This window comes from Hippoglossus hippoglossus, chromosome 16, assembly GCF_009819705.1.
Source record: "Hippoglossus hippoglossus isolate fHipHip1 chromosome 16, fHipHip1.pri, whole genome shotgun sequence".
NCBI classification, from domain to species: Eukaryota; Metazoa; Chordata; class Actinopteri; order Pleuronectiformes; family Pleuronectidae; genus Hippoglossus; species Hippoglossus hippoglossus.
This window is the reverse complement of record NC_047166.1, coordinates 5080197-5095472: the sequence shown is the minus strand read 5'-3', so window position 1 is coordinate 5095472 and position 15276 is coordinate 5080197. Positions and strand designations below refer to the sequence as shown.

The window sequence follows — 15276 nt, the reverse complement described above, 5'->3', positions numbered from 1 at the left end:
CTGTGATTGTAACGTGTCTCCTCTTGTCTGTCCTCCAGGTCTCACCTCCTTGATCTCAAACCCTGCATGGGATGTTTAATTTTCCTGTGTCTATGTCTTTTTCTTTCTTTCACTCTGTCTCTTCTGTCTGTAAAAGCTGATATCCTAGAATCCAACACAGACTTGAGTCAAACTACCGTTGCATATTAATGTTTAACCTGCAATTTGGAGGGTAAAGTCGTTTCCTGTGACGTTTTACCGACTTTCATTGCCATTCATCGGCCTCTGTCGGCAGCGGTGGATTAGCAGCAGCACTGACAGCTGGTGCAGATTTACAGCATCGTGTAATTAACGCAAACGATCAGGTCACATTTGTAACAGACAAGAGAGCTAATTACAGCGGAGATTAAACCGGAAAAATTCAATAAAGCATCGATTGCTTTCTGTGAATATGTGCACCTGCGTCTCTGAGCAGTTCAGGACCAGCATTTGCAAACGAATCTTTGCCTCAGGTCTGTTTTTATGTAGAGGTCCTCAGCAGACCCCCCCACCCAGAAAACCCAAAAGCAGTTGGTGGAGACCAAAAACAGAGATAAAAGGAGGATTGATAATAATTAAAAGTCAAAGTTTGAAAACAGATTAAATTAAGTGAAATCTCTCATCGATGCCTGACGATCTGAACAAAATGCAACTGACTCAAATGTGGCTTTGGACACTTTGCTATATTGGAGGTGGAAGTGTTGAGTCGCCTTTCTCCGTTCGGACTGAATCCACTGATTTAGAATCAAATCAAGCTCAGGCTCGGTCTCAGTTCGGTCTCAGTTCGTTCTCGGTGCATCTTGGTGGTTCGGGTCTGCTTTGGTTTTAAATGCATGGGCCAGAAGAAAAAGGCAGTTCATCTGTGTGAGCTGCTTTTTAGTTTCCAGTTCTAGGCCTGTGAAGTTTCTTACATTATGTTCTTAACCTTCTCTTCTCCTCCTTCCCCTTTTTTTCTCCTCTCCCTCTCCCCTCTCTGCAGTGCATCATCCAGCATTAGGCACCTTCTCCCCCTTGCTTTTGTAGAAAATGGCTAATACTGAAGCTTTTCCTCCTCTTCCTCCTTCATCTCTCTCTGCAGTGCGGTGGCCTTTCTATTTCTGTAATTCGTTTATTGATGCTGTAATGTTTGTATCCCAGGGAGTAAACAAAAAGACAGAAATACAACTTTTTTTTGGTCTATATTTGTAAAAATGGAGGATGTGGAGTTACTGTGAATCTCAACCAACCTGGAAAACCTTGACTTCCTGGAGTTCATCTGATCAGCGTTGTGCTATGTGTTTCCTCTCCCTCATCCCCTTCCCCTCCATCTTGCGATTTAAAACAAACGCTTCCCCAGAGGTCAAAGTTGAGAATAGCACACGATCATTGGTTGAGAGCGATGCTGAGGCCTCAGTGGAAACTGCAAGGTGCAGTGTGAGAAAGAAACATTTGGAGTTACAGGTGTGTAACTCCCGACCGATGAGAAGTATGTGTCATGATGATGATGATCGCATATATAGACTCACGCTTCTATATATGACGCTATAGCTCAGATACCGATTGACAGAATGCAAGAAAATAGTATCGCTCAATGCAACTTCTTTATTTCCTCTCATTCACAGATTTAAACAAATCAAATGTAAACTCAAAGACAAATTAATTAAATTTAGAACAATCCATGAAGTGAAATGATGACTGGAAATAAAAAACATGCAAGAAAAGAAGCTAAGTCCAATATAAAAGGAGAAAAAAAATAATAACACGCATGCAACGAGCATTGGGAGCACGCAAAGAAACTAAAAACTTACAGTAGCTACATTTGTTTTGTAAAATACTGTATTTGCCTGCAAGTACTGAGATAGTGGAAAACACCAGAGCTCTGCCCATGTGTCAACCGCTCCCTCGAGTCACAGGAACAAGAAAAAGAGGAAGGAGAGCGATGAAGTGCGATAACGTGACGTTTCTAACCCGGTGGTCTCCGTCCTTTTCCCCCCCGTAGCATCTCGGTTGCCATGGAGCCTGCGTGGAGGTGGACTCTGACACAGAGGCCGTGGCCAATGAGGGCTTCAAACTGGGCTGCATCTCCTGCAAGATGAGGAGCGAGGTGAAGGCTGAGGCCTCCGTCAACTGGTTCTTCAAGGCTTCAGATGAGGAAAACTTCTCCCCTGTAAGTAGTAACAGGACGAACCACAAGGCAAACTTAAAAAAGTAATATTAAAGGGATAGTTCACAGAAAAATGAAAAATTCCCTCATTATCTACTCACCACTATGCCGATGGAGGAGGTGGGTCCACAAAGCACTGTTGGAGTTTCACCCTGTTTTTAGCCTCTCTACAGTAAATATGACGCTGGTTAGCTTGGCTCAGCACAAAGACTGGAAACATCTTGTTATGAGTTATTTGGTGTCCAGATTATGCAATTGATAAAATCAGCACAAAACCCCAAATAATACTTAAAACAACGTGGTTTGTCTCCTCTGGGAAACAGCTGCGATGCATTTATCACGAGAGACAAAGCAGAGTCTTGCATTTTTCATGACAGGGATTTTTTTCCACACCCTTTGGAAATCAACACTTTTGCTTTGCTAAGAAGACTTCACCACGCAAAGCGAACAGGCCATTAAAGTACAGAGCACTTTGAGCAGGACTGATCCCATTAGCCCACAGTGAGGCTAATTCACCGGGATGTGCGTTTTTAACTGCAGCTCGGTCAATAACGGAGATGCAGCAGCAGTGAGGATGTGGAGACTTTCCGCAATTACGACAGGAAGGCTGTGGGTTTGAGAAACAGTAATCGTGCCAACGCAAAAGTAACGGCTCATTTTTCACCAACCAGCATCTAAGAACCCGAGCTTTGTGTCATGTTATTTACACAAGTAAAATAAATAAAACTAAGATTAAAGTGTCAGGGATAGAAACCTTGACCACAGCTATTCTCCAAAGACTTGTTTATTTTCCCTTTACGTATAAAAAAAATGATAAAAACGTCACTGCTCATGTGCTGCCGCTAATTTGGAATGAATGTTAAGCGAAACATCCACTAGGGGGCAGCTCAGAGTCAAAGGTTTCTGACACCAAGAAGCACGATGATGGTGAAGGAGGCAAAACAGGAGAAAATGTTCCAGTTTAGAATTGCTGAACAACTCAAATAACCTCATCTCAAAAAGTTCCACTATTATTAAATGTTTTTTTGTTTTCTTTGGTCATGTGTCACTTGCAATATTGGCTACGCTGCGACCCTTGATTTCTGTTTTGATCGGTGATTAGGCTTCTCTCGTCCATATCCGTAAAAAATACGGATTAAATCAAATGGACAGAGCTCTATCCTCTGGTATTGATGTCAAAGGTGATGTTATGCCAAAACACGGTCTCAGACCATGTTGCTGAAAGTCTGTTTTGCTTTGCCTCCCGTTCGAAGAAATACCAACGTGTCATTTTCTTCCAGCTTTACAGCTACAAAAACCAATATGGCCTTATCATGGACTCACGTTTCTACAAGCGTCTGGGCTGGAAGGGCAGCAAGGACACCAATGACCTGCAGGACGGCTCCATCTTCATCCGCAACGTGACCTACAACGACACGGGGACCTACCTATGCATATTCAACCGCACCCTCAACTACTACAACCACGAGTATCCAACCATCACCAAGAAGCTCATCACCATTAACGTGGTGCCGCAATGTAAGGGCGGGGGGGTTGTACTGTATGTTTGAGTCTGAAAAAAGTAAAACTACATATTTTGGTAAAGCTTGGTGTCGTACTGAGACATTGGGAGACCAGAGCTCGTACTTATCAAACTTATGAATGTCTGCAGTCACCAGGGGACTGGCATCCATCTTGTCCGAGGTGATGATGTACGTCACCATCATCGGGCTGCAATTCTGGCTGCTGGTTGAGATGATTTACTGCTACAGGAAGATCTCAGTGGCCGGAGAGGAAGCTCTGAGGGAGAGCGCGTGAGTAACAGAAACACACATGCAGCCTCTCCGCAGCACCACTCCTTCATATCCAGATCATGCTGGGTCGTCCAAATGTCCCAATTTCTCACCGTCTGCTTTCACCCTTGGTTTTCTCTCCTGTCAGTTTGGAAAGAGAAGATGCAGGGAGAACCCCCTTAAATTCTATGATCAGCTATGTACAGGAGACTGCAATGACACCCTGGGCAGAAACCACCAAACAAGGCCTCAGGCCACTAGCTTGGTGCTTTTAGAGGTTTGGTTAAACACTAGAACGTCTAATGTATATGATGCTTCTGGGATGATGGTGGAGGTTTTCACTTAAATTGAACTACTTTACTATTTGTTGTGTGTATGCACTTTGCTCAATTGTTGAACAATTTGAATGATTTAGTTTGATATCAGGTGTTTCTTGAATTGGGGGGGGGGGGGGGGGGGGGGGGGTCTCTTTTGCCTGTGGCCCCCAAAGTCCCTTGAAATGCTCCTGCAGAGATACAATCTGTCTCAATCTGCTTGTCTCAAAAACAACAAATATTTCCCCTTTTCCTGACTGAGCTGATTTCTTCTTCTGATTCTGCTCCACTGACCTTTTCTACTTTTTCTCTGTTCTGCCACTGTCTCTCCTTCAGGGCGGAGTATTTAGCTATAGCATCGGAAAGTAAAGATAACTGTGCAAGTGTCCAAGTGGCAGAATAGCACTGGTAGGTCTGGATTCTCACTTGACTTGTCTTTCTTATTTACTCTTTCTTGCTTTCGTCTCGGCTCCACATCGTTTATATTTTACAATATTCATTTGATCTGAAAGTTTTATGTTTGTTCTTTATTTCAGGTCAAGAAAGAATTCAAGACAACTTCCTTGAGGAATCTCACCTCCATTTTTTTTTGCTCCACCTTCTCTCCTCTCACCGTCCCACACCACCGCCCTCCATGCTCTAATGGAACCACGGAGAGGAGACAGATCTCCACAGAACGGTTCTTTAAAGTGACTTCCAACCAGAAGAACGAGGAACACTGAGCTGTGTCCTGTTGTGAGGGACAGGGTGGACGCATCAGGTGGTGGTTCAACAGTACACAGAGAGACACCTGTACTGTATATACGTGTATAGTCTGCACAGATAATCTTTGAACACATGTAGAATAAACTGTAGGCCGACATTGTATATTCACTATTTGCATGCTAACGAGATTATTGTATGTTGGCATCAGGGTTCCATCAATAAGGTTTTCATCCATAAGTCCATTTTTCAACAAATAAGATGAGGTCCACAGCTCAATTTTAGTCCTAATGTTCAGTGTTTCATTTCACAAGGATGAAAGCATCAAGTATCAGGTATTTCCCCCCATGAATCTTACTAAAATGAGCCTTAATTTAAAGCGTTTGGATCCTGCTGAATGTTTAGCTCGTCACCTTCGGCTGTTTTGAAGGAGACTGAAGACATTTTCAGAGTTTAGAGTCATCAGCCCTCAGGTAAAAAGGTAAATACGGTAACGAGACACCGTAAATTCAAGGTTAAACGCATTGGACTCAGAAAGCAGCTGAGACGAGGCTGCTTCATGTTAAACTCTGACACATCACAGTCATGTTTCTGCTGCAGTGTTTCCCGTGATCCTCGGAGCTCATGATGCACAAATCAACAACAAAACGTTTCCTGCAGCGACAACGGAAATTAAATTTAAACACGGACACCAGCTGAATTTCTCGGCCACTTTCCGCTGAACACAGCAGGTTTGATTTGCTCTTTTAAATCTCTTGTAAGCTTCAGTGCAACCTGAGGCTGAAAGTGTAACTTCCCTCGACATATGGGACGATGACAGCACCTCACTTGATATAGATAAAAACTAAAAAGATCAGCTCTACCCATTTCTCCTGAGGTAAAATCTTTTCAGACTTTCCTGCTGCAGTGTTGGAGAAACTTAAAGGTTTTTTGCAAATTGCTAAAAGAATCGTGTCCAGTGAGCCTCCGAGATTACACGAGGGTGGAAACCCAAGAAAGCAAAGAGCTGAAGTGTTTGTAAAAAGATAAAAAAGTTATGACTAACACCAGGTGGCAGCCAAACACTGTCGCTCCGCTTGTTTACTCATCTTCTCTTCTCTGCATTTTGAGGTGCAGAATAGATCGACACACACAAACTGAGAAATTCATTCAGACTATATTTTTTCTGTCGGAATATGGCAAAGAAACACGATGTGATTTTCTTTTTCTGAACAGACACAGAATGTCCAAATATATCTATATATCCTACGAGGGGAGTGATTTAATATGTTTTGCTTCGCATCACTTTACATCATCATTAACGGCTTCTCCTGCACAGACGAATGGAAACTGCTCTGCTCTTGTTTGTGTGTTTTCCTTCAACAACTGAAACGGCTGTTTTCACTTCACGTGTAGGTGTGGGAACGGAATAGAAAAAGAAAACACTGGAAAAAACGAAATAAAATCCTTATGAGAAAACCCACTGGCTTAAATTCATTGATGTGATGTAACGTGCAGTTGTCAACATGTCAGACGTGGAGGTGTCGGAGACGCTCACATTTCAAATTCATTCTCATCCTCGGTTTTAAAACAGGCCGAAGACAAACTACGCTTCAACAACATCATAATTTATCATTTTCAATAACACCGACAAATCTACGAAAAATGGATTCAGCCACAAAGCTGTCTTCAATGAATATTGGTGAGGAAACAACGATAATAACAATAATCATATCCGGATCTTGATGTATAAAATCAGCATATTTAGGATAGGACAAACCCTCATGAAAATAAAATAATGTAGGTAGGTAGGTGGTCGTGGAGTTTGTGGTTTCACCTCATGACCGGATTAACTTGGACAGTTTGTCTATGGATGAAAGATTATTTTTAGTCTCACAACGTTCACTGAAACTGAAACTGTTGAGTCATTCACGAAAACATTATTCAGTGTCATGAGGTCACCGTGACCTTTAACCTTTAACCACTGAAGTCTAATCAGTTCATCAGAGGCCAAATCACAACGGGTCAAAATCGGAAGAAAATTCCTTAAAGGCAGATTCATGTTGAAAAGGCCAAAACATGTTTGTAAGGACACAGTGACCTTTGACCTCCCAAATCTAATCAGATAATCCATGAATCTAAATGCGCCAAATTTGAAGTGTTCACCACATTTGATTCAGGTCATCCTTGAATCCTTGAATCCAAGTGAACGTTTTTACTGAATCTGAAGGAGTCGTCTGTGTTGATAAGAATGAGACGGAGGCACACGAGGCCACGATCACACATGCTTCACCTCCTGGTCACATCCCATCTGTGAGAGCCGGGGGGTGAATAAAACATTTGCTTCCTGTGGTGAGGACAAATCCCAGGGAGTTCAGCTTGGGTGATAATGAGAGTGACCGGCCCCACGGCGTTACATTCCAGACGAGTCGGGAACGAGAACAACTCGGCCTCGTTTGACCCGAAACATTGTCGGAGGTAAAGAAACACACGGACTCAAAGAAGAGTGAGGACTTGTTGCACGATTTAGTTTTCATTTCTCTCCATGGCCTGTTGTACAATCACATCTTTACAGTACGTTCTCACCCCCACTTCCTCAGCTGTGTCTCTCTTTCTCTCTCTCCCCCCCAACCCCATTTCCCCACACCCCCCCCCCCCCCCCCCCCCCGAATAAATAGTACATCCTTTTGTTATCCGCGGATGGCCGTGCACAGCAGGGCCCACATGCTTCTATAGCCCACTTTTTTCCAGTGACACAGAGAAAGAGAGAGAGAGAGAGAGAGAGAAATGACTGGTGCGTGAAGAAGGGGGGGTGGGGGTTGGTGTTGTAGAGTGAGCACACAGACGAAAGGAGAGGAAGAGAGGGTTGAAGTGATGAGGTGGAGAAAAACGAGGGATCACAGACGAGTGAGGATGGAGAAGACGGGTGGGGAAAAGAAAAACAACTAAAGACGACAGGATGAAAGGTAGAAAACCAAAGAGGGATTGAATAAAAGAGGAGGACGAGTGAAATTAATCTAAAAGGACAAACACACGCCCACATAAAAAGAAACAATACTGCAATCAGATTCCCCTTTTTTTCTTCACCTGGGCCAATGTGAGTGCTTGTTGGTCCTCTTCTTTAGAAATGTGCGACCCAGTTGGACAAACACGTAACTGACTGTTCTGATATTTGAAGTTTCTACCTGATCAAGTCTACAGTAAATACTCAACTGTTGAGGTCTGGCTCACGACCAAACCCTGAAAGAGGAATCTCAAAAAACAAGAAGAAGAAAACTAAATTTGATATATATATATAATATATATATATAAAGAAACCCTAATACGAAAACTAAACATCTGAGGATGTAACATTGAGGACCTCGCACTCGCAACACATCTGTGACCTCAAATCTTCTTTTCTTGGTTTGTTCACTGCCTCTACACACATTCACGCACAATTCATCATCATCATCATCCATCATCATCATTATAATAATTATATACTACTTTGTTTTGAAACATTCAAAAAGTACTAGAATCACTATTGTCATTATTGCTGTGACCAGTAATCGTGTTCAGTTCCTCTTGGTCCGCACTGTAACAGCAAATCAGAGCACAAGACACCCACCATGTGACTTCTTAAGAGCAGGACAGGACTTCAGATCAAAAGTCATTGGTAATAATAAGAATAATAATAAATACTGTAACGGGCCTCACAAATGAGCCAACACGCCGATTTTCAAAAACGATAAAACCCCAACAGGAGCAGGAAGAGGGGGAGTGTGTTTGGGATTCAACCCCAGATGTGCGATCTACATCTAAAAAAAATCTGGGTGAAAACTAAAGTGTCGATATGGTCCTCGTCCACGTTCGCAGACGACTGACGGCCTCTGACCTGGGAGGTGCAGCCCAAAGTCGGGAGGGGCGTCCTGCTCCTGTCAGCGCTCCCTCTCTCCTCCTCCTCCTGTTTGTTCCTCGTGTCCACACAGCAGGTTGTGTTCCCCTCCTCCTTTTCGATTTCAGCAGGCATTCACCAGAGGAAAAGGCATCAGACTGTTCCCAGGACTAGGAGGAAGAGCTCCCACTTCCCAGCATGGCTGATGCTTTCCCCACCTGAATCTATGAAATGTTGTAGGTCAGAATAGAGAAACTGGAGTCTGTGATAGTCGTGAAATTGGGGACGAGGTCTGAGTTCAAGTCATTCTGAAACGACGGGGTTTGGCCGCGTTTAAAACGTGTCTGTGATTCTCGAGGAGTGGATGGACGGTCGGAGTCAGCCCAGCCAGTGGCCTGCTTCCAGACATGTCGTACAGATGACTTGCAGCTGTAGGTTAGATTATTGCTGTGGTCCTGAAAACCTTCCTCGTTCGACAGAGTTCACTGAAGTTGTTACTGGTTGAGGCTGTGGGGGCAAACGCTGCCGTTTCAAGTCAGTCAGGCGAAGAGGGTTGTTGGTAAGGTAGTTCCTCCCCCGCTTGTCCCACACCTGGTTTTTGGGATTTGGAAATGTGGGAAAGAGGGGGAGAGGGTCCGCCAGGGGAGGGGCAGTCGGAGAAGAGGTAGGGCTCAGGACTCGGTGAGCGTGTCGGTTGGGGGCTCCTGGTGCACCTCTGGGACCACAATACCCCGGTGGAGTTTTTTCTAAAGGACTGTTTCATCTGGGAGATAAACACGGGTTGGGGCGTGAGAGAGAGTCAGATATGCTGGATTACATAATGCAGAGAGAGCATCAGTAGTTTGTGTGACGCTGCCCACCCTCCTGGAATGTGCGCTCACGAGCAGACTGAAACAAAACACACGTACCTGGTCGAGAAGGGTGACGGACGACTGCAGGATCTGCTGCCACTTGCTGAGCTGGGCCTGGTGAAACTGCCTCTGGAGCTGCAGGACCTGGGCCCACTCTCCAGCCGTCTGCGGCAACGGACTGGACGAGGTGAAGGGGAAGAGACAAGAGAAAGAACAAGAGCAGAGCAGAGTCCATCGGGTTTTTGTTGCCAGTTGTGATCTTTTTCAAACCGACAGTAGGGGGCAGGGGAAAAAAGCTAGAAACTCAAGACTGGCACATGGTACATGGATCTTTAGCTCCTATGATGGACGCCACGACGGCTCCACAAGAAGTTCACTCCTGAAAAGTGTGAGGAAGTGGAGACGCGCTGTTCATTTATAAATACAGTCAATGGTCCTTTATTTCCTCAAATCATTATGTAGATACGACTGGGAAAATGTTACGTATACGATTTTAGCAGAAAGAAAATTCTCTGTAGAGTTTGGGGACATTTCTCTATGGGTTCATCATTTGAAGAAAAACCTTTCACCTACAAGTGTCAATGTGATTCACTGTAGAAAATATTAATTACTGTCATTTTTATGCACTTAACCTTGAAAACTCAAAGGTTTAATTTGTTTCTCTGCACTAAAACTCTGAGGGACGTTTCACACCTCAGATCCCATGAGAATAACTTCAACCAGAGACCAAACAGCAATTAACACTACGCTCCCACTGGGTGCAGGACGAAGATAACGCAGTGTGGTATATTTCTATAGAAAATAATGCAGCGTGTTTACCTGTCAGCAACAGAATAGGAGTGCCACGTCTCCAGTGTATGAGCCGCTCTTTCCAGAGCGTACAGCTTGTAGAACAGCAGCATGTTGAGAGCCACCAGCACCACCAGACTGATGGAGACACACAGAGAGAAAAGAGATTTAGACATTTACCAACTGCACTGGAAATACTCAAAAACACATTGAGTGAGAAATAAAAGTACAGCAACAAAATGAGCAAATGTAGATATTTCAAGGTTTGTAAATGCAATCAAAGTCCAATTTATCACAAATCCGTTCTCAGTCATACCATACTGTCATTTAGTTACAGGAAAAATCCACTCAGCACAAATATTAATGTTATAAACAATTCCTGCTGCGTTGTTTGGCAGATTTCTTACTCTAATCTAGAAGTTTCCCTGTTGGCTCCATTTTAACAGCAGGATAAAAACGTCTCCCCACACTCACCAATCTGCATAACTCGGCTCCACCAACTTTCACCAGGAGAAACTCGGACTGGTTTGTTTAGTTTCCAAACTTTTATTTAATATCAGGTCATGACATCACCAACGTGTCAAAGTGCCTCCAGACTAAATGCACACGCACACAAAGTTGGGTTGGGTTGAGTCAGTAGACCGCCAGCCCCAACGACCCCCTAATGGAACCACATTGAGATTCACAAGAACCTTATTTTGATTTGGATCTGCACTAAATGATACACACTCATAGAGATCAGTCCCCCTGAACTTGCCAGTTTTGTTTTTTCATCAAGATCCATGAATAATTCTCTGAGAAAACATTTTAAAATTCTTTCCTGACCCCACGACACACCCTTCAACCAAGTTTCATGGAAATCAGTGGAGTAGATTTTGTCTTTGAATACAAATACAACAAAAACTTTAAAATCACCCAAGTTTGCTTCACATTCAATCTGAACCCTTATTGGTGGATTTTTCCTGTTAGAAAATGATGCATTTCATCGTTATGCAGCCAATGGTGTAAAATCAAAGCCTCTTATACGAACCTGATACAGATCCTATGCACAAGAAGTATTGCAGAGAGGAGGAGAAAAGAAGAGAAATAGCAAGAGAGGCATTGTGAGGCTGTTAGTATGCAGAAGATCTACATCCAGCATGTCTGGATGAAGGAGCATTCAGACATGGATAGAAACCAAGACAGCAGAAAGGTAATTAGATCAAAGCTACACAATCAAACCAGTGATTTGATCGGGTGGGAACTCCTTAAACTCCACTATTCAACACTGTATTGGAAAGGATGTATTGTGCTTCTAAAGGGGGGGGGGGGGAGACACATGCAAGGACACACACATGCTTCTATGTGTGGATTATACTGATTTACTATATTTCTTAAACAACAAAATCTCTATTCAGAAATGCTCGTCTCTGTTCTGTGTAACTCATTGAGCGTGAAATGACCAAGAAATACAATTCTTATGATCAGTGCACAGTGAAACCATCTTGAATTAAAAAACAGCAAGGTGGGAAACTCCGAGCGCTGAGTCACATAGTCGCAAGATATTCATGGACTCACACTCACACATACAGACACACAGACACACAGACACACAGACACACAGACACACAGACACACTCTTGAGCTTACATGAAGCTGACGATGAGCAGGATGGTGGATATACTGCTCTGACCTCCACCACGCGCACATTCACCCAGCTTCATATACTGAGAACCTAAAAAAAGAAAAGTAAAAAAAACAAACGATTTCACATGGATGTAAACATGGATGTAACAGATTCAGGATTTAAAATAACTTTTTGTTTGACCTCGGAAATACACAAAAGTCCAATATAACAATGAAGGGATTTTAAAAACCCCGTAAAATGTAAATCTATGTTTCAAAGGATTTTCCCAACCAGGTAAAATACATTTAGTTGTTATTGTTGATGTGTATGTCGGACTAGAAGTATTAATAAGACTTTGTAGGTTTTTAATACTTTGTAAATCCTGATAAACAGCGAACTAACTCTGAATGTTTCAGTATCTGTAGTTACTCCAAATAAAACCACTAGAGGGCAGTATTGCACTGAACATGGATTTAACTCTGCTTGGTTCCATAATGAGCAGTGATGGTGGAAGTTTTGAAATTCCCACTCTGAGCCAAAGCTCCACTAACGGTTTCCTCCCCGACTCACCGGCTTCTCTCCTTTCCCTCTCCTCTCCCATTCCTCTGTCCCCTCGTTCTCCGGTGCCCGATCCTCCCCCGTCCCTCTCTCGCTCCCTCTCGCCCGGCCGCCGCAAGCAGGTGCGTTTACGCCGGCGCAGGCCCGGCGGGGTCTTGATGGCATCGGCACCCGCTGCGTCGCCTGCGGCCACCACGGAAACCTCAGACTGCAGAAGCGTCTCCAGCTTGCACACCTCACTTTCTGCACGGGGCAAAGGAAACATGTGGAGGAATTAAAAACACACCCACCACATTAATGCTACATGTGCATGGACCGTGTTTACATTCAAACTTTACTTTTGTTCAGTTATTTACAAAAGGGAAATGTGCCTGAATGGGACACTTTGGTTGCCATGGGGACGTGTGCGTGTGTGTACGCAGAGATATGCTCGGAGAGGGGAACCATGTGACTCACCCATGTGTCTGTAGTACTCCTCAGTGCCGCTCCAGGTGTTCTTTTCAATCAGTGCTTTCACCAGGCTCCACGGCTGCTTCCGGTAGCAGATGTCGGTGGAAACTCTGGCCAGAGGAAGAACAAACACACTCATTTCCTTGGATTTTGTTTATCTGCCTGTAACTAGAAGCCACTCTCTCCTTTTTGGATTCATGTAACAATATTACATTAATGGGAAAAGGGTTTATATAACCTCGTGTAAAAGCCGTGTGTGACAGTCAAAGCCCTCACTTAATGAAACATATCTTATAATCACATTGCATAACGGCCTATTGAGGCTGCTGCAGTGTACAAATGACTGATTCCCTTTTCTTCCTCTCATTGTTGAATTTTGCTCGTCCCTGCTGATGTTGAAACGCTGACATCAAGATTTGTGTTTGGCCATAATATTTAAAAACCACTGCTGCTATACTGGCCATAAACTGATGTGTCATCAACTTGCGTACAATGCATTTGGCCAGTGACGCTGGCATAAGCCAGAATCAAGCATCTATCAATGGAGAAGAAATACCAGTAGCTGTTACGTGTTTGGACTTCTTAAGTATTTGGAAAGCAGCGAGGGAGCAAGCTGGAGAAAGGTCTGATGGGATTTTTTCACCAGTGAGAATCTCTGGTCCCCAGAGTAAAAGGACAGAGCCAGTCAATTAAAGTTTACATCATTTATTTTGCCGCAGCCTGACAGCACATGTGTGAACAAGGGTCAAATGTGAAGAGGTGATGAAACATGGCAGCGTTTTCTCTCTGGAGTCCTGTTTATTTCTGTCCCGTCCCACCCGCCCACCCGTGGATTAGCTGAGCTAAGACAACAACAAGCCTACCTGAACCGGCTCTTGTGCTTGCTGATGGAGGTGAGGCAGAATCTGTGGACAGTGTAGAAGTAGTCCTGGTAGGGGATGCCCGAGGTGATGACCTCTGAATCCACCACATAGCACTCGCCTCGGACACTGTTCTTATGCAACGTCTGGAAGCCGGGGAAAAGGTGGGAGGTGGATGGTTAATGATGAGTAAACTTCATTGTTTTTTCTCTCATAAGAAATCTTGTGCTTCAGAGGCAGCGTGTCTAAATGAAAAGCAGCACATTCACGCAGCCAGCGTGGCCCAAGCGTAACAACGAGAACAAACTGTACTACTGTTGAGCGGTGAACACACTACCTCTTTATCTACAACATTAAATGACCTTTTAACAGCAGTTAGTTTTTGCTCCCTATAAATAGAAGTCATTTAAAACAAAAGCACTTCGAGCACTGAAACGGTCAAACCATAAATGGGCCCAAAACTGAAACCAATACAAAGCAGTTAAAAAAGAAAAACGGGTCATTACAAAATAAAAGTTAAAAGAAAGTTCTCCTCCAGTTCAGGTTGAATAAGCCCAGTGTTAATATCCTGCACCAGAGCCTGAGTTCCAGAGAGCTGAATAACAAAACCACAAAAGGCCCCAGTCTGTCAAGGACTGACCTGCGTTTCCACCACAGGGGCGGTTTTGGGGCCGAGGGGGTTGTTGAGGGCGACGGTGTAGCTAAGCACACGGCTGGTGTTCCCACTGCTGCTGTCCTGCTGCCAGTCACCCACCACCAGGTCTGTCAGAGAGAGGGAGAAAAGAGTCAATAAGCAAATTCAAAGAGAAGACATGAAGAGACTTTGCGAAAACGAGAGGACACGAGAGAATTTCATGAATGAAAAGGGGAGAGAGACCATGAGATGGAGGGGTTGAAGGAGGAGAGAGAGAGAGAGAGAGAGAGAGAGAAAGAGAGACGGTCAAACCACGCTCCTTCAAAGAAAGAGAAAGAATTCACCAATTAGAGTGACACAATGTTCTCTGGCAGAGTGAGGCACCAACTGGGGAATAAAGTAACTCCAACTCCACGGCTTCATCTCTGCCCTCATTTGGACGACAGAGAGAAAATGTAAAATACATGTCTGCAAATATCCAAATGACAATTTAAATATTTGTACATGTACAGGGAGAGAGCGTGAATAAAACTAAGATAAATGGTGGTTAACGCAGCATGAAGAGCTGGTGTGGATCTCTCATTAGTGACACAATACAGTGGGCTACAACACGCCTCTGAGGGGTGGGGTGGGGGGGATTGGGGGGGTGGGGGTGGGGGGGGTAGTGGGTAGTCTCCACAGTTAAATCTTAAAAAGTAGAAACCATCACAGGTTCTGGAAATC

General features: G+C 44.0%; 2 protein-coding genes across 6 annotated transcripts in view; one reads left to right on the top strand and one right to left on the bottom strand.

Annotated features, from left to right (window-relative positions):
* The first annotated feature begins 1745 nt into the window (after window positions 1-1745).
* LOC117777222 (sodium channel subunit beta-1-like) lies at window positions 1746-6482 on the top strand. Its single transcript, XM_034611854.1, has 5 exons — window positions 1746-2164; window positions 3442-3679; window positions 3813-3954; window positions 4584-4655; window positions 4784-6482. The coding sequence occupies exons 1-4, from the start codon at window positions 2090-2092 to the stop codon at window positions 4648-4650; spliced, it is 522 nt and encodes a 173-aa protein (XP_034467745.1). The 5' UTR covers window positions 1746-2089; the 3' UTR covers window positions 4651-4655; window positions 4784-6482.
* Window positions 6483-7435: 953 nt separating this feature from the next.
* gramd1a (GRAM domain containing 1A) overlaps window positions 7436-15276 on the bottom strand; it is a 28196-nt gene continuing 20355 nt past the window's right edge. For 4 of the 5 annotated variants that reach the window (XM_034611824.1, XM_034611828.1, XM_034611825.1 and 1 more), the window contains 9 exons: window positions 14560-14681; window positions 13923-14065; window positions 13066-13169; window positions 12622-12852; window positions 12075-12159; window positions 11476-11487; window positions 10476-10583; window positions 9714-9834; window positions 7436-9568 (listed from right to left, as the gene is read on the bottom strand). In XM_034611824.1, the coding sequence (XP_034467715.1) occupies window positions 9341-9568; window positions 9714-9834; window positions 10476-10583; window positions 11476-11487; window positions 12075-12159; window positions 12622-12852; window positions 13066-13169; window positions 13923-14065; window positions 14560-14681 (1154 nt within the window). In that variant the 3' untranslated portion in view covers window positions 7436-9340. The remainder of the gene's footprint in view (window positions 9569-9713; window positions 9835-10475; window positions 10584-11475; window positions 11488-12074; window positions 12160-12621; window positions 12853-13065; window positions 13170-13922; window positions 14066-14559; window positions 14682-15276) is intronic. The other variant, XM_034611827.1, reaches the window with a different exon arrangement.